The 19,657-nt window shown below is 37.7% G+C and overlaps 1 protein-coding gene across 2 annotated transcripts in view; it reads left to right on the plus strand.

Annotated features, from left to right (window-relative positions):
- The window catches only part of SEC23B (SEC23 homolog B, COPII coat complex component), a 41,051-nt gene extending 25,572 nt beyond the window's left edge, over positions 1–15,479 (plus strand). For both annotated transcript variants that reach the window (XM_019710724.2, XM_074317625.1), the window contains 5 exons: positions 1,844–2,005; positions 3,287–3,373; positions 5,719–5,874; positions 6,249–6,314; positions 15,004–15,479. In XM_019710724.2, the coding sequence (XP_019566283.2) occupies positions 1,844–2,005; positions 3,287–3,373; positions 5,719–5,874; positions 6,249–6,314; positions 15,004–15,093 (561 nt within the window). In that variant the 3' untranslated portion in view covers positions 15,094–15,479. The remainder of the gene's footprint in view (positions 1–1,843; positions 2,006–3,286; positions 3,374–5,718; positions 5,875–6,248; positions 6,315–15,003) is intronic.
- Positions 15,480–19,657: the final 4,178 nt, after the last annotated feature.

The raw sequence follows: 19,657 nt of genomic DNA on the forward strand, positions 1-19,657 counted from the left end.
TGGGGCCCAGGACTTTCAGGTTGAGCGCTTCACAGGTGCAGCTTTAACAGAACTAGAAGCAAACTCAACTTTATTTCTTCTTCCCTCAGGAACACCTTTATGAGGAATAAATAGAAGCAAAGTTTCATTTTTAAATAAACCTTGCAAGGACTTAGATATCCAAATGAGTATTATCCTTTCAAATACTTGCTTTGGAAAGTGGACATGGGGTTTAATCATGAACTTGTATAACTTGGACTCTTAGGGTTAAAAGGGACCTTAGAGGTCACCTCACTTGACCCCTGGCTCTGTGGTCCCTGATGTGCTCCCTTCCTTGGGCCTGTGACAGGGCAGTTTAGGCTGTGCAGCGTTGTGGAATGAGCCAGAGTCAGGGCCAAGTTCTAGCACTGGCTCTGCTGCTGATGATCTTGGGTGAGGTCCTAGACCCCTGTGGATATTGATTTTCTCTTTAGTAGGAAGGAGTTGGTCTGGAGAAGTGGTTTGCCATCTTTTTCAGCTATGGAATCCTTTCTTAGGACCCTCTTAAAAGCCGGCATGTAAAGCAGACAGACATGGGTTCTGCTCTGGTTGTGCCCAGGCACCATATCCACCCCCACGGCCCTGAGGTTTCACTGAGACTTGAGTGCAGTTTGAAAACCACTGAAGGAGATGGTTTCTAAAGTTCCTTTTGTCGAGACATCTAAGATAGAGGTCAAGAACCCAGTCTCTGGAGCCAATAGCCTGGATAGAGTCTGGCTCTGCCACTCAGTAGCAAGGTGGCCTTGGGCAAATGGACTACTCCTGTTTCCTGATGTGTAAACTAGGGATGGTAAGAGAACCTACCTTGTGGGTCTTTTGGAAGGATTAAATGATTCTTGTCTAGTGCTTTTTGCCTTGCACATAGGATGTATTAAATGTCAGCCATGATTATTTAGGAACCTATGCTTCAATATGTAGAATCTCAGGAAGCTTTATACTTCTCAAGGCAGCCCATTTCCATGTTCTGGTGACTCTTTGGAGTGAGCTGAAAGTCTGCCCTCCACCTAATTCTCCATGTGAAGAACATACCTCTCCAGCATCATCTTCTTGTCCCTCTCTCGTTTCCACCCCTCACTCCAGCAGATTAGCCTGTGTATGAGCTCTCTAACTTCTCATCTGCTGCTATTGTGCCTGGAGTCCCCTCTACCTGGCCCTCTGGCCTCCTTGTGAACATATTGCAGACTCCAGTGGCTTTGGGAAGTCTCCTGCTCACTTGCACCCCCACCCGACTGTAGCAGTACTTTCCTGTGCTGGGGCTCATAACATGCTGCCCCAAGTGTCCCTTTTTCCCATTGGACTATGACCCCTTTGAGAGCAGACAACCTGGCCCAGTGACTCTAGAAATAAATGCTTCTTTGCCTTTCCCATTTCATGTGGAAGCTTTGACATACCCAGAGGCTCCACCAACCCTTTTAAAATAATTAAAATATTTTCTAATTATAAAAAATACAAATTTTACCATCTTAACTAGTTTTAAGTGGACTGTTCAATAATGTTAGGTATACTCACATTGCTGTGCCACAGATCTTCAGAACTTTTTCATCTTACAGAACTAAAATGCTATACCCATTAAACAGCAACTTTCCATTTCCCACTTACCCCAGCCCCTGGTAGCACCATTTACATTTTTTTTTTTTTTAAAGAATTGAATTCTTTTATTGATATGCATAAATGTTACACCATTTACTTTCTAGTTTATGAACCCAGAGGCCATTTTCTTAAAGTCTGGGTGCTCCTGTTTCAGAGATATAAGGCAAGTCTATTTTCTGGGTATCTAAGAAGTTTGCAGCTGTATGTTTTTGTCTTTTTTTCTTTGTGAATGCAGTTCATGTTCCATCTTAGAAGATCTCCATTTCTTCAAGTATTTAACAATAGTCCTGATGAGTCGTCATATTACAGACACCATTTTGCCCGACAGGATCTGACCCAGTCTCTCATCATGATCCAGCCTATTCTATACTCCTATTCATTCCATGGACCACCAGAGGTAAGGCTTTAATGAATGCTTTTCTCAGAATTGGAATCACCTAATATACCAGGAGTGCCAAGAAAAATGTATACAAGTGGATACTTTGGTCAGCGTTCCTCAAGCAGTAGTTCACTGTAAGCAGAAGTGTCTGGACGCTGATGGTAACCACTTTGAGCACCTCTTATAATTGCAGAAGTCAAACGTGACTTGTATTCATCTTTTGTTATTGGTATATATCAAGTATTACAATTTTAATACAGTTTTCCTTAAACTGTGTATGCATTTTTTTGGCATCCTCTGTATATTGGTTTTTTTTCTAGCAAATTTACTCTAGCAAAACTGTAAAGAAAGAAAACTTTGAATCTTTATAGTAATTTAACATCATTCCTGAGTCTTAAACATATACATAGGAAAAAGTCACGTGTATGTAAAGCTATTATTATCTGCAGAAGACAGGATTACATGTAAAAAACTTTTAAAAATATGTAGGTACTTTTTTCAGTGTGTTCAATTACTTTGGCCTGGTAATTCCATGTCTTGGATCTGAAGAAAATACTCATATATAGAAAAAGCTTTGTTCAAAGAAATAGTAAATGAACTATTAAAATAGAAAATTAGAAAATAATCCAATTGCTCAATAGTAGGAAAATAAGTAATCTAGGAGATATTCACAAGGTTCATGTAACATAATAAAATAGGTAAATCCTTATGTTAAAAATGTTACATGAAAAAAAATCAAAATAGAAACTTTCCTAAATTATGTGTTCTAAATAGCCTGCAGGAATTAAAAATGGTATGGAAATAAGCCAAACTATCAATATTTGTTGTACTTGGGTTCAATTTTTCTGTAATGAGTATAAGTTACTTTTATTATTGAAATAAAAATCATAAAAATATATTTTGTAGTACACTTTCAAAACTTGTATTAAAAGATGTACTTTTTCATATTAGGCATCCCTGTTATCTGTCATCCACAGCTGTAGTAGATTTGAGAGAATTTGTCTCTCTAATAGATAAAATACATTTCTAATGTGAAACTGAGAATGTTTGGAGTAACTTTTGATTCCTAGAGCAAAAGATGTCATTAATCTCCCTTCCCAAAAGATGTGATTATTTGGATCCTCTTTCTTCTACAAAGTTGAAGCTTAGAACTGCTGAGTCAGGAGGCAGAAAGTGGGAATGTGACATGAAGTGGGGAAGAGCCACCATGCCTGGTACCATTTGTAAAGGAGGTTGTAGCTGTTCTGGCCATGTGGGAAACAGAGGGAAGACCAACACTATCTCTCCTTTTTTCTTCAGCCAGTATTGTTGGACAGCAGCAGCATTCTAGCTGACAGAATTTTGCTGATGGATACTTTCTTCCAAATTGTCATTTATCTTGGTGAGGTAAGATGATATTATTAATTTCTTTTCTTACATTGTTTTCACTTTCCTCTTAATTTATATTTTTGTGCAGTTGAAACTAGAATCTGGGCTTAGAAAACCCACAGTTTATTATAGTGAGTACAGTGGCTTTTATTCTAGTGAATAAAATCTTTTTTCAGGTCCCTACTGGGGTATTTGTATATTAGTAATTTTAAGAGTATTTGTTTTAAGTAAATCTTGGGTGGTCCCCTTTTTTTTTCCATTGGGGAATAGGGGGTGAACAGTGTGTTTCTCCAGGTCATTGTCCTTCATTCTAGTTGTGAAGGGCGCAGGTCATCTCCAAGTCCAGTCTCCATTTTCAATCTTAGTTGCAGGGGGCGCAGCCCACCATCCCCAGTGGGAATTGAACTAGCTCTCACTCTAACCAACTGAGCCATCCATCTGCCCCTCTGGAAGCTCAGCGACAGCTCATTGTCTTCAATCTAGTTGTGGAGGGCACAGCTCACTGGCCCATGTGGCAATCAAATCAGCAACCCTGTTGTTCAGAGCTCGTGCTCTAACCAACTGAGCCATTGGCTCCCCTTGGCTGGTTTTTTTAAATCACTATAATTTATTGCTTTCGAGTTGTCAGGCAAGATCAGTTACTTTTCCTCAGTAAACTTTTTATACACACTACTACCCATTCAGAGTTATATTAGAGTTATTAATAAACACTCATATATGCTAGTTTGGGACTAAAGTTTTTTTTGGTTTCTTTTTAAATAACGTGGCACAGTGAACCTTATACTGGGTCTGTGGCTGTGGATGACTTTCAGGGTATAAGAGTCCATTTCTTTCTCAAAGAGGTTCATGACCTAAGAAAGGGAACGGCTCCTCTGAAGAAAATCCTCTAGTTGAGTATTATATTCAGTGATACATTCTTTTTCTTCTAGCGTACATTCTTTACCTGCAGTAAATTGTTTTGGTGGCTGACTTGACTTTCTAGTGTCTGTACATTAGAAGTAATTTCCGATGTCCTGAAAAGATATAAATTGTGGTTCAGAATTCCTATAATAGAAAGAATTCATTTCCTAATATTAATAGGTATTTTAGAACTTTAACCTGTTTTCAGCATATTAACACCCACTCTGCTAGCCACTTGCCCACAGATGGTATGCCATCAGTAATGGTCCTAGACCAAGGGCCATTGGTGACCAGCTGCTGTTCCCACTGGTTCCTTTAGGAGCAGTAATCACAACGTAGCCTTCTTTGCCTTCAGCTCATCCCTTATAGACATCTCTGACCACAGCCCCTGATCCTGTTCATTCACACGTTTATTGAGCACTTTCTGTGTGCAAGTGATTGGTTCTAATGATAAAGACAGTGATATAATTCTCACCCTCCAAAAGCCCTATATCCACTGGTTCTTGATGTTCTTAAGAACTCTTGGACCCAAGTCATTTCCTCCATGCCACCAGTCAGTCAAAAAACTTAAGACCTAGAAAATGGTACTGGAAGCTCTGAGAAGAGAGAGCAGGCTGCAGAAAAAAGCATCTAAAGAGAATTTCCTTTCTGGTATCAGATTAAGTCTACATGTGAAAGCACTTCAGCTTATTTATAAATATATATTAGTCAACGAATATTTTTTTATTTCCTGTGTTCAAGATATCTCCTAGACGAGTTGTTGATGGGAATAAAAGAAGGAATGAGACACAAAGTATTTAGCCTAGTGAGGGAGACAGTCTACTTTCCACATTTAGTATATTGCCTTCTACTCATTGCCTAACTAAGTCCCATACTTTGATTTTTATAGCTTTTATGTACTGTAAAATACAACCCCCACTGAGAATATCCCCACTCAGAGCCCAGAGGAGCAGGGGATAGAGATGGGGTCAGTCCCACCAGGTGTGTGTGACTCTTGCAATGCACTGGAAGAGGGTGTACAATGTGTGCTGATAGGAAAGAGAAGGGAGAATGGATTCTATGGAGTCAGCGCACAAATCCCTTTCCCTGCCAGGTGAAAGGAAATGAGAGGCTGGACCAAGTGATGGCAGTGAAAGTGGAAAGGAAGGGAGCCATGGCTCCTTGGGACAACTAATCCCTGGTGTTTTATTTAGTTGGTATTTACAGTTAGAAAGAAAGAAGTGTGACTGATGACTCTGACACTTCTGGGAAAACTGTGTAGGTGGGGGTGTCCTGGGTGCACCTCTTTGTTTACTCATACTTCTAATCAGTTCCCTTCTGAAACTTGTCGTTATTGACATAAGACTTCTTCACTGAAAACAAGTTCTGGGGGGGCGGGGGTAGTGTTAGAATGTCAGACGTGTCAAAGAAGGCTGTTGTTTCAGTGTTTCCACAATAGTTTAGGTTTGTTTGTTTTGGTGTAGACGATAGCCCAGTGGCGTAAAGCTGGGTACCAGGACATGCCTGAGTATGAAAACTTCAAGCACCTTCTGCAGGCACCACTGGATGATGCTCAAGAAATTCTGCAAGCGCGCTTCCCAATGCCACGTTACATTAACACAGAGCATGGAGGCAGTCAAGTGAGTGCTGAATTAGCTCTGGTATTCAGTTGTTTTCATGATATATTTTTATGGCTATAAATCCAAACAGCATGGTTAATATTTTTTTATTTGGTGACATAAATTTGCATACAGATAAACTTCCAAATATAACTTCTTTTTAAATGAGTGGTCAAAATATATTAATGTAAAAGTAGAGGATTGCCAAAATAAAATACATATTTCATGTTTCTGGAACCCTAGCAAATGGAAAGCTATTGGGCTTAAAATAAGCTAAAGAAATGGGTTCCTGTGCAGTAAAGACTTTCTAATTTAACAAGAGAAATGTAAAACCTTTTTTTCCTAGGATACTAATATTAATGCCACTTTTAATCTTTGTCTTTTTTTTTTTTAAGGCTCGTTTCCTTTTATCCAAAGTGAACCCATCTCAGACACACAATAACTTGTATGCTTGGGGACAGGTAAGAAATTGTCAGGTATTTGGAGAGAAGGCCAGGCTACTTTTTAAAAAACTTTGTTACAGATTGGATTCCTTTTGGCCCACAGACAGAATAACTTGGGTATTTTGCTGGGGAAAAAACTTTGAACATGGCTTGGGGTTGGGGGGTGGATCTACTCAGTGTGAATCCCCTTCTGCAATATGTAACATAATATGACAGGTTCAGGCCAGAGGACAGAACACCGTAGTATGGCCTCCGTTTGGCTCTCATAGACAGAGCCGCGTTGCCCCAAGTCCTCCCCTTCTTCCTTTCTCTCTCCCAGGAGGATAGCAAAAACATGTACAGCTGCTCGCCATGGGATCGGCCTCCTCTTTTCAGCCTCTGATTCTTTATCTGACTATTCCTACCATTTGTGTCTCTCTCAAATGAGTCATTCTGTTTTCTTAAAACATTTTTAAAACTTTTTATGAGGTAATTGTAAGTTTATATGCAGTTGTAAAAAATAAAACAGGGATTCCTTATACCCTTTACACAGTTCCCCCAATGATGATATCTTTCAAAACTGTAATGCAATATCACAGTCAGGATATTGATGTTGATAAACAGTCTAGATGAACATTTCTGACACCACAAGAATCTTTCACGTTGCCCTTTTATAGTCACACTCAGTTCCCTCCTGCCTCCACCCCTTAATGCGTGGCAACTGCTAATCTGTTCTCCAGTTCGATAATTTTGTCATCAAGAGTGTTGTATATATGAAATCACATGGTACATAATCCTTGGGATTGCCTTTTTCCCCCTCAGCATAATTATCTAGAGATTCCTCCAGGTTGTGGTATGTATCAATAATTTGTTTCTTTTTACTTGCTGAGTAGTATTCCATGGTATAAGTGTACCACAGTTGTTTAATCATTTACCCTTTGAAGGATATCTAGGTTGTTCACAGGTTCTATTAGGAAAAAAGCTGCTTTAAATATTCACAGGTTTCTTATGAACGTAAGTCTTCATTTCTCTGAGATGAATGCCCAAGAACACATTTGTTCAGCTGTTTGGTAGTTACATGGTTAGTCTAAGGCACTGCCATACTGTTATCCAGAGTGACTGTCCTTCTACATCCCTACTAGCAATGTATGAGTGATCAGTTTCTCTCCATCCTTGGCAGCATTTGGTATTGTCCTTATTTTTATTTTAGCTAATCTGATAGGTGTGTAGTGATATAACACAGTGGTTTTAATTTACATTTTCCCAATGGCTAGTGATGTTGAACATCTTTTCATGTGCTTTTTTTTCCATCTGCGTATCTTCTTCAATGATATCTCTGTGTACTTTTTCCACACTCTAATTGGATTATTTGCTTTTTTACTGTTGAGCTGTTAGTCCTTTATATACTCACGATGCTAGTCTTTCGTTGGATATGTGATTTGTGTATATATTTTCTCTCACTTGTAGCTTATCTGTATATCCTCTCTACAGGCTCTTTTGCAGAGCACACGTTTTTATTTTTATGAAGTCCCCTTTATCATTTTTTCCTTTTATGGATTGTGCTATTGGTGTCAGTCTTAACAACTCAGCCTAGCCCTAGATACTAAAGATCTGTGTTTGTTTTTCGACTTTTATGCTTATATTTTAGTCCTTGATCCATTATAAATTAATTTTTGTGTAAGATAGGAGGCATAGCTTTCTTTTTTGCATATGGATGTTTGCTCCCGTACAATTTATTGAAAAGGCTATATTTTTTCTACTGAATTACTTTTGTATCTTTGTCAAAGATTAGTTGGGTATATTTGTGTGAGTCCATTTCTGGGTTTTTTGCTCTGTTTTGTTGATCTGTGTTTCTGTCTCTCTACTAATAACATGCAGTCTTGATGACGTAGCTGTCGTGAAATCAGACTGATTTCTCCCATTTTGTTCTTCTTTTTCAAAATTGTCTTAGCTATCCTAGTTCCTTTGCTTTTACATATGAATTTTAGAATAATCTTGTCTATATTTAAAAAAAATCTTTTTGGGATTTTGATATAATTGCATTAAACCTCTCTCAGTTGGAGAGAATTCACATCTTTACTATATTGAGCCTTCTAATCCATGAACTCAGTATGTCTTTCTGTTGATTAAATCTGTTTTGATTTCTTCAGTGTTGTATATTTTTACTAGTTTTTTGTTTTAGTGATTGTTAATGGTATTGTAATTTTAATTTTAGTGCCCAAGTGTTCATTTCTAGTACATAGAAATACAATTGATTTTTGTGTATTTATCTTGTATCCTGTGACCTTTCTGAGTCACTTATTCTGGGAGTTTTTTTGTAGATTCCTTGGGATTTTCAGCATAGGCAAGCATGTCATCTGCAAATAGTGAGCGTTTATTTCTTCCTTTACAATATGAATACCTTTTATTTCTTTTTCTTGTTCTAGTGTCTATTTTTAATTTTATTGATTTCTGCTCCAAACTTTATTATTTTCTTCTTTCTGCTTGCTTTAGGTTTATATTACTAATTTCTAAGTTCTTAAAGTGGGGGCTTAGATTATATTGATTTGAGACTTTCCTCTTCTCCAGTGTATGCATTTAGTGCTATTACCTTCTTGGCATTGCTTTGGCTATGTCCCACAGGCTTTGATGTGTTTTATTTTCATTCTCGTTCAATTTGATACAGCTTTTAAAAATTCCCTGGAGAGTTCCTCCTTGACTCATAGATTAGAAGTGTTGCTTAGTTTCCAAGTATTTGGAGATTTTCTTATTATTTGTTACTAATTTCTATTTTGATTCCATTGTGGTTGGAGAATACACTTGGTATGATTTCAATTCTTATAAATTTATTGAAGTTTGTTTTGTGGCCTAGGATATGATCTATCTTGGCGTATGTTCCATGGTCACTTGAATGTGTAGTATGCTGTTGTTGGATAGAGTGTTCTATAAATGTTAATTAAATTCTGTGTTAATAATGTGAGTTAATAATTCTTATATATCTGTGCTGATTTATCTGTCCAGTTGTTCTGTCACTTGTTGAGAGAGGGTGTTGAAGTTTCCGACTCTAGTTGTGAGTTTATCTATTTTTCTTTTGAGTTCTATCAGTTTTAGTTCACATTATTTTGCAGTTCTGTTGTTTGTTGCATACACATTTAGGATTGCTATGTCTTGGTGGGTTGACCTTATATCATTCATTATGTAATGTCTCCATCTGTTTCTGGTAGTTCTGTTTGCATGATATAGCTCTTTCCATCCCTTAATTTTCAGTCTGTTTCTATCATTATATTTGAAGTGAATGTCTTATAGATAGCACATACTTGTGTTATGGTTTTTAATCTACTCTACTGAACTCTTATAATTGATGTATTTGGACTATTTATTTATATGAGTATTTAATGTAATTATTGATGTATTAGAGCTTAAGTCTGCCATTTTATTTTTTTGTTTTCTGTTTGTTTTGTCTTTACTGCCTTCCTGTGAATTACTTGCACATTTTTTAGAATTCCGTTTTAACTTGTTTATAGTGTTTTTGCGTGTGTCTCTCTCTGAAGCTTTTTTTAGTGGTTACCTCTGGTTGCTCTAGAGTGTAGAGCATTAATATATGCATAGCTTCTCAGTTTTTTGGTATTTTCTTTGTTTTTAATCCCTTATTCCCCTTCATCTTTCCCCCTCTTTTTAAAATTTTTCAATTACAATTGATGACATTCAGTATTATTTTATATTAGTTTCAAGCATAGTGATTGGACATTTATATAATTTACAAAGTTATTCCCTGAATAGCCTAGTACTCACCTGGCACTATTCATAGTTATTACCATATTATTGACTATATTCCCTGGTCTTTACTTTATATACCCGTGACTATTTCATAACTACCAATTTGTGCTTCTTAATCACTTCACCTTTTCCACCCTGCCCCACAACCCCCTTTCCCATCTGGCAACCATCAGCTTGTTCCCTGCATCTATGAGTCTGTTTCTGTTTTGTTTGTTCATTTATTTTGTTCTTTTTTTTTTGCATTTTTATTTTTTTAATAATTTTTAAAATTTTCAATTACAGTTGACATGCAATATTATATTAGTTTCAGGCATACAACATAGGCATTAGACATTTATATAACTTACAAAGTGATCACCCCAATAAATCTAGTACATATCTGATAACATACGTCACTATTACACCATTCTTGACTGTATTCCTTATATATAGCTATACTTAACATTCCCATGACTCTTTTGTAACTGCCAGTTTGTACTTAATCTCTTCACCGTTTTCGCCCACTGCCTTATCCTCCCCCCGACCCCCTCTGGCAACCATCAACATGTTCCCTGTATCTATGAGTTTGTTTCTGTTTTGTTCATTTATTTTGTTCTTTAGATTCTACATGTAAGTGAAACCGTATGGCATTTGTCTTTCTCTGACTTACTCTGGTCAGCACACTACCCTCTAGGTCCATCCATGTTGTTGCAGATGGCAAGATTTCATCCTTTTTTATGGCTGAGTAATATTCCATTGTATATACCATGTTTCCCTGAAAATGAGACCTAGCCAGACAATCAGTTCTAATGCATCTTTTGGAGCAAAAATTAATATAAGACCCGGTTTTATTTTACTATAATATAACACCAAGTTTTATGTAAGAACCAGCCTTATTTTACTATAAGACCCAGTCTTATTAAAGTCTTATTACTTTTTGCTCCAAAAGACACATTAGAGCTGATGGTCCAGCTAGGTCTTATTTTCGGGGGAATAAGGCATCCTCATTTTTTTGAATTATTTTTGCTGTTCTGATTGGGTGTTTTCTGCTGCCTATCTTCTAAATAACTGATTCGATCCTATGCTTCATATAATCTACTGTTGGTTCCCTGTAATGTATTTTTTATTTCAGTTATTGTATTCTTCATTTCTGACTGATTCTTTTATATGTTTTCTGTCTCCATTTTTATGTTTCCTATTCTTTGTTGAAGTTCTCCCTGAGATGACTGAGCATCCTTATAACCAGTGTTATGAACTCTGCATCTGGTAGATTGTCTCTATTTTGTTTAGTTCTTTTTCTGGAGCTTTGTTCTGTTCTTTCATTTGGGACATATTTTTTTGTGTCCCCATTTTGGCTGCCTCCCTATGTTTGTTTGTATATATTAGGCAGGACTGCTATGTCTCTTGGCCTTCGTAGACTGGGCTTGTGTGGTAGGTGTGCTGTGGCGCCCCGTGGTGCAGTCTTCCTGGTCACCTGAGCTAGGTGATCCATGTGTGTCCCTTGTATGTGTTGTGTGTGCCCTTCTGTTGTAGCTGAGCATTGGTGGCTGTTTGCACATCAATGGGAGGGATTGACACTCAGGCTGATTCGTGGTGAGGACTGGTCTTGACTCCAATGGAGGAGCTATTGTGCAGGGGCTGACCCAACGGAGCTGGATTTGCTTTAGCGGGGCTCTGGTACCTGCCCAGTTGGCTCTTTGGGTGTATCATCTGTGGAGGTAGCTGAGTGGTGCTCACTAGGCATGCAGGCCCTGGGGCCTCCTGGGAAGTGCCCGCCACAGGCCAAGTTCAGCTTCTGCCTGTGTCCTGCCCCATGAGGCCAGTTGGTATGAGCCACAGAGTGATCTGCAGATGTCTTCCACCTATGCTGTGCTTGGAGGTGCCTCTGAGAGGCTAACTTGCAGACCAATACTGGCTACCCCTAGAGCCAGGCTTGGGGCTGCTTAGCAAGAGGTGTGGGGCACGCCGAGGCCAGATGCTGCTTGTTTGGGATTTGTGAATCTTTAAGAGATTTTAGGAAAGTGCAGCAGGAGCCAAGACAAGGCCGTTTTGATGGAAAAGCCACTGGAAGCCACTTGGCTGGACTATAAGTTGTGTGGGGCAGAGTCTCAGAATCACCAGTGGTATTGTTATTTTGACCAGTACAAGTGAGGTATACAAAGTGAGATATACTTACCACCCCTTTATGTCCCTTTACCCGGCTTCTTTTATAATTGTGTTAAATATTTCCTCTACATACATGAGTTATGGTTTTTCCTTCAACCAATTGTTTCTCAATGAAACAATTTATAAATCTCAAAAGAAGATGGGAAGCCTATTACATTTATCTATATTTTCGCTTACTTTGTTCTTTATTCTTTCTTGGTACTCCAAGTTTCCTTCTTTTATCATTTCCTTTCTGTTTAGAGTTTTCCTTGAGCCATTTTTTGAGGATAGGTCTACTGGTGATAGACTGATTCTTAGTTTTCCTTCATTTGAGATTCTTGATTTCCCCAAAAATAAGACCCTGTCTTATATTAATTTTTGCTCCAAAAGACGCATTAAGGCTTATGCTTAGGGGATGTCATCCTGAAAAATCATGCTAGGGCTTATTTTCCAGTTAGGTCTTAATTTCGGGGAAACACGGTAGTGACATTCTTTTTTTTTAGGCAGTTAAGAAATATTTTGCCGTTTTTCTGGCCTCTGTGGTCTGTATGGAAATTTATTATCATTCTTACTGTTTTTCCCCTGTGGATGAGGTATCATTTTTTTCTGGCTGCTTTTAAGATTCTTTTCTTTGTTGTTAGTTTTCAAAAGTTAAAGTATCGTGTTTTGGTGTGGATTTCTTTGGAATTTACTCATCTTCTTGATTCCGTATACTTTGTTTCTTGCCAGAATTGGGTAGTTTTCAGCCATTATTTCTTTGAATACTTTTTCATCCTGCCCTCCTTTTCTTTTCTCACTCGGACACCAGTGACACGAATGTTAGGTCTTTTGTACTTCTACACTTCCCAGAGGCCCTGCACATTCTTTTTTCCATCTATTTTCTTTCTGTTCTTCAGTTGGGTAATTTCTATTATTTTATCTTCCAGTTTACTGATTTTCTGTGTTCCCTTTCTGCTGTTGAGCTTATACACTGAGCTTTTTATTTGTTGCTATATATTTTAGTTTTAAAACTTCCATTTGGTTCTTTTTTATGTCTTCCACTTCTTTCCTGAGACTTTGTTTTTCTTTGTTGAGGCTTTGTATTTTTTCATTTATTTTAGGTGTGTTCATAATTGCTCATTGAAGCATTTTTATTGTGGCTGCTTTAAGGTCTTTGTCAGATAATTCTAACATTGTTGTCAACATGGTGTTAACATCTGTTGACTCTTTTTTCATTCACTTTGAGATGTTGGCTCTTAGTATGACAAGTGTTTTTTTATTGAAACGTGGGCATTTTCATGTGTTATCAGTTTCTGGATCTATAATATTTAAACTTGCTGTTTTAGTTGGCTTTTTGTCATGCAGCTCTGGCAGGGGAGGGGCACAGCAGGGGAAGACATTGTTTTATTACTGCCAGATGGAAATAGAAGTCCTGATTTTCCATTGGCTTCTATTGACACCTGAGGTTGGGGGTGATTCCTTGTTATTGCTGGGTGGGGATGGGGATTCCAGCTCCCTACTAGTTTCCACTGATCCTGCTGTGGAGATTGCCTTATTACTGCTGGGTGGAGGTGAAAGTGCTGCGTCTCCCCTAGATCTCCTCTGACATCATCCCCTGCCCACTGTGGGTGGGGGAGGGACATCTTATTACTGCCTCCTCTAAGGGTCTCTACTGATACTGTAGGGGTTAGGTGACTTCTTACTGACTACTGGGGATGACATTCCTGGCACTATACTTGGGCTTCTCTGATGCGGCCCTGATGGGTTTGTTGGGGTCCCTTGTTACTGTCTTTCTGGGCTGTCCTGATTCTTTGGCTTGAGAAAGTGGGCTTTTGTTGTTTTTGTCTATGCTCAGTGACCATTTGTCAGCTTCTTTAGCTCCAAGTCTGGGATGTGTGAGGCATAAAGAAAACCCAGGGAACTCAACACTGTGTTTCTCCTTGGACCCCAAGGTCCCTAGTTTGTCTGCTATCTTCTCTCTACTTTTCAGAATCTTCTTATGTTTGTTTTATATAAAATGTCCAGGGTTTTTAGTTGTATCTAGTGAAAAAATAAGAAAAAGTACATCTACTCCTTCCTCCCAGAAGTCTTCTTATAAAATTTTAAATCATGCTTGCATTTTCCTAATTATAGTAGTATAATTTTATTTTAGGAAATTTTAATATGTAAAAAAAGAGTAAGAAAAAATTAAAATTACGTATAGTGCAGCTATCTAGAGTTAACTACTTGTGGCATCTTGCTAGGCAATATAAAATGTGTATGTCATGTACATCTTTTTCTTTCTTTACTTTTTAAAAAAAATTTTACAAATTTGAGAAGTCAAGATTTTTGTTCAGTTCTTTCCCTTAACATTATATAAATCATAAGCATTTTCCTATAGTACAAATACCCATCTGTTCAGTGGAGATATGTTTCACTCATTTGTGAATATGCCATTATCAAGCTTCTGTTGTAAGCAGAGCATTTAAGAGCACCTGGCTAGGTGCTGTGACAGAGTGGGGGGAAGATGCGAGGCAGGGTGTGCGGGCCTCTAGGAGCTTGTACCTGGGGGGAGCCAGACTCTGGATGAACCCTTTGAACTGTGGAGACTGGGGAAGTAGAAGAGGATATGCTCAGAACTGTCTAGTGGCAGGGATGGCCTGAGCTCAGTGGGTCAGTGAAGGGTTTTGTGAGGAATTAGGCTTCAGTTGAAATAATTCGTTAGCTAGGCAGAGGATGGGGTTGGCAGGAGTACTCACAGCAGAAGGGACAATACGTGTGAATGTTCTGAATTGAACAACACTTGTGAATTTTCTGAGTCCTTAATAACTCATGAATTCTAAACAGTTTTTAAGATACCTGCTAGTAAATTTTTATCATTAAATTTCAGGAAACGGGAGCACCCATCCTAACTGACGACGTTAGCTTGCAGGTGTTCATGGATCATTTGAAGAAGCTGGCTGTCTCCAGTGCCTCTTAAGTTGGGGGTGTGAGCAGGAAATTGAAGAAAACGCTGTCAGTTGTGTTCACAATTGTTTATAAAGGCTTACTAACATTCCTTTCACTTTTCTTGTGGATTTTAATAAATAATCAAAGGAAGTGTTGTATGTAACTCTTTAGATTATAATTTATTTGTTTTTCTTATCTGTGTCCCTTTTCTTGCATCATAAAATTATAAGGTCATAAATGTTTTGGTACTTACTTGTAAATGCTTTTTGTATCCTAACTTGATAGTCTATATAAAATCAGAAGTAATGTGTTTTGGCAATTTGCTTAGATGAAAACTATGAAGGTCCCAGAAGGGAAATAAATCTGGATGAAGAAAGCACTGGCTAAAATAATGCTAATACAAATTTGATTTCCTGAGGTCTCTCTGTGGTGTGTGTGTTTTTTAAGCGACTCTCCCAAGAGATATTTCTTGAACTTAATCTTCATTTACTGTCTAAATGTTAACAGATGAAGGGAAAGTTTGAAAAATGTGAAACTTTGTTGAGGTAGCATGGTCTAGAGTGGCACTGTCCCTAACTCACATATAACATTCCGTGCATTCCATGTAAACAGCCCAACCCAGGTAGACAGAAGAGTGACTGATGGGCATAAGTGGCTCTAACAGAGTGACAACACATTTATCTTGGGCACAAGTAAAATAACTTTAACAGGTACTACTTTTTAATCAAAGTGTAATATATGCACGTTAAAAAAAACACACAAAAAATCTTAACCTAAAGAGCTTATAACAAATAACAGTTTCCTCTACTCCCTACGCCTAGACCTACTCTTCAGAGGTAACTGCTTTAACCTTTCCTTTTAAGCTTTTTGTTGTTGATGTGTCAATTTTAGCCAGTATCTCTCAATGCCGATTTTTAAGAATGAGGATTTTACTACCTTTTTACCATTCAATTTTGATCAGCTATACCTTTATTTTTATATTATCAAGGTTGGTAAAATTACTTCCAACCTATAACTATAATTATGTCTTTTGTCGCAAAGTTGATTCTGAAAGTTGAAAACTAATAAAGATATTTTACGCAGTTGTAATAATGTAAATATTATTCACGTTTTAGTCAGGTAACATTACATTTTTCTCCAGGGGTTTGATGTCCTAGTAATCCCTATTTCACTTAAAGGACAACAATCCTAATGACAAAATCAGTCTCTTTTCTTACATTCTAGCATTCCATAGATTGGTTTGCTTCCTTTTTGGATTATGACTTTTTATATTTGCTGTTGTTTTCTCTTAGAGTTTCTACTTTTTGTTTTTTGAGAAGATTTTGTTCTCTATTAAGGAATTCCAGCTTCTTCTTGTGTTCAATGGAGAAGTCTTTAGAGGTCACTGATGATCTCTGTAAACATAGGCCATTTGCTATGACAGTTGTCATCCAGGATTCTTTTTGTTTGGACTCCTGGGTTAGTTCTACTTTTCCTTTTATTCCCTAAGTCATTTTGCCATCTTAAATGATTTTTCCTAAAAAAAAAGTACATGGAAGAAAATTCACTGAATCTATTCTGTCTTCATATTTGACAGCTTTGTTGAGTTTGAAATTCTAAGCCCCAAATAATTTTCTCTTTCAGAACTTTGGAGCAACTATTTCATTCAATAAATAATTCTTAAGTATTTGCTATGCACAGTGTAATCCTCTAGGCACTGGGAAGGTAGACAATAAAACAAATATTCCTGCCCTCATGGAGCTTATGTTCTAGTGAGGGAAGATGAACAATTAAAAAATTGGAAGTAAATTACATCATTTATTAGAATGTTATGTAGAAAAGTAAATCTGCGAACTATTAAATGGATGAACCATTTGGATTGATTCTGGTACTCTATCTTTTGAATTTATATTGTACTGCCTTTTTGCCTCTGCTCTATATTCTGGGAGGATTTCCTATCTTATCAACGTGTTAAACAGTTACATTTTAGATGCCAAGGGCTTTTATTTTCTGCACCTTTTCCATTGAATACTTATTTTTTGGACATAATTTTTAAATGAGATACATCATATAGAAGAGTATGTGAATCTGTGTATACAGTTTAACACTATATACAGATCAGGGCCAAAATTTCCTTCTTGGGCCTGTCTCAAATTAACAGAAGAATGTGATAGACCCAGCTCTCTCAGGTGTTCTCTCCAGTGACAATAAGTTACAGTGCTGGGGGAAGGGGTGGCACCACTGGGTGACCTAATATAGAAAACTTAGCTATTTCCAGATAGGGTGTGCAGGTGGAGATTAGTGTTATGTGGAGAGCAGCCGTCTCAAGAGGGGTACACTGGAGCCCCGTGTGCCGAATGAAGCTGACCTCCATCTTAAAGGCAAGGAAAGCCTCTGATTTATCTTGGGATGTGAAATGATGAGTTATGGGTTTTAATAACTAGGAGAGTCACAGGATAGATAGGAGGAGGCTGGAATCCAAGTGAGGTCTGAACAGAGGCAGGTGTTTAGACAGATTACAGATGGGATGTTAGAAGAGAGGATGAGTCCAAGTTTCTGGCTCAGGTGATGTCTCCATCCTCTGAATTATGGAAAAGGAAGAAGTTTCTTTCTTGTTGGGGTGTAGCATTGTAAAATTTAATCCTGGATATTATTTGTTTAAGGATCTTGTGGACTACGGTTGTACGTGAAAATGGCCAGCAGGTTGGCAGTAATTAATATGGATTTGCTTTCAGGAGAATTGAGTGGATATGAGTCATTAGCATATAAAGTAAATAAGTTGCTCAAGATGAGAAGAGAAGCAAGCTTGGAACAGAATACCAATTTTAATGTTTTTTTAAAAACAATTTTATGAGGTATAATTTATATACAATAAACTGCACCCATTTAAAGTACAATTCGGTAAGTTTTGACAGATTGTGTATACCGATGAAACCACCACCATCAACATATGGTTCCATTGTCCGTCATGTTTCCTCAGGCATCATTTAGTCCTTCCCTTTGTCCACATCTGGCCACTGTAAGCAATTACTGGTCAGCTTTCTCCCAGTATAGATTAGTTTGCTTCTAGAATTTTATGTCTGGTTTCTCTTGTGTCTGGCTTTCACTGAGCATAATACATTTGAGATTCATTCATGTACTTGCATGTATCAGTAGTTCCTTTTTATTGCCAAACAGTATATTACACCACATTTCATTTATCCATTCACTAGTTGATGGACATTTGGGTTGTTTCCATTTTTTGGCTCTTATGAATAAAGCTCTGTAGATATACATGTCATTGTGTGGCTGTACTGTTTTCATCTCTTTTGGGTAAACAGGAATGAAATGCCTGAATACGGCACGTGTAGTTCAACTTTTTCAAAAACTGCCAGTATTGCAAAGGGGTGACATTTTGTTCCCACCATTAAGAGTTCTGATTGTCCAAATCCTTACAACTCTTGGTATTCTCAATCTAATTTTCAGTCATTCTAATCGGTGTGGAATGGCGTCTAGCTGTGGTTTTAATTTACATTTCTGTACTAGTGATGTCCCTGGGCTCGTTGGTCATTTGCATATTTTCCTTTGCTAAGTGTTCAAGTTTGTTGCCTGCTTTTTATTTCGGTTGTCTTTTAATAATTGAGTTGTAAGTGCCCTTATATAATTGTTGATATAAGTTCTTTGTCAAATATGTGTATTTTGAATATTCTGTGGCTTGTTTCAATTTCTTAACCTTGATTTTTGAAGAGCAAAAGTTTTGATTTTGAAAATACCCAATTTGTCAATATTTGTTTTGTTTCATGCTTTTTGTATTCGAAGACATTTTTGTTTATCCCAAGTTGGCAAAGATTTTTCTCCTATGGTTCCTTTTAGATTTGTAGTTTTAGTTTTACATTTCAGCCTATGATCCATTCAGTTAATTTTTGTGCATGTCAAAACACCAATTTCTATTGGATGAAATTGTAGAAAGAGCCCTGAAGTGCGGACATACCGAAGAAAATGTTTTTGAAGCCATAAAAGGAAGCAGGTAGGGTCAGTGGTGTCAAATGCTTTAGAAATCCAGTTTGATTATGACTGAACAGTAGTTACTGGACATGCATGGCATTTACTGAGTACCCATTTATGCCAAGTACATCACTTTTGCTCTCAAGTTGTTCGGTCTATTGGAGTAGAGGTAGCTTATGCTTTGAAGAAATAAATGTATGAATAAGGAAAAGCTGAAGGCGGACACAGTCGAAGGAGATTTTTTGCGTTTGAGATGTGGGTACGTTTGTATGAAGGGTAAAAATAAAACTGTGGGAGGTGGCTGAGGGAGAGTTAAAGAGCGTAATTAATGGGAAAGGCCCTGGAGGAAGCAGTAAGAAATGGGACCCAGAGCACAGTGGAGGGATTAGTTTTGACGTGGAGGGTCCTAAGGCTCACCCAGACAGGGTTCCAGAAAAGAAAATGGGGAAGATGAGTTGCGGGATGAGACTGGTTTTCGCAAATCTGAGAGCTGAAGGAGGAATAGAATTAACCTTTACAGATACCATCTGAAGACTATTAAGGCAGGCGTTACAATTTTGCAAGTGAGACGTTAGCTCAGAGAAATTGTCATTTGGTAGATCATTTGGTATGTATCGTATTGCGTTCGCAGC

The sequence above is a fragment of the Rhinolophus sinicus genome, linkage group LG13, assembly GCF_036562045.2.
Source record: "Rhinolophus sinicus isolate RSC01 linkage group LG13, ASM3656204v1, whole genome shotgun sequence".
In the NCBI taxonomy this organism is placed as follows: domain Eukaryota; kingdom Metazoa; phylum Chordata; class Mammalia; order Chiroptera; family Rhinolophidae; genus Rhinolophus; species Rhinolophus sinicus.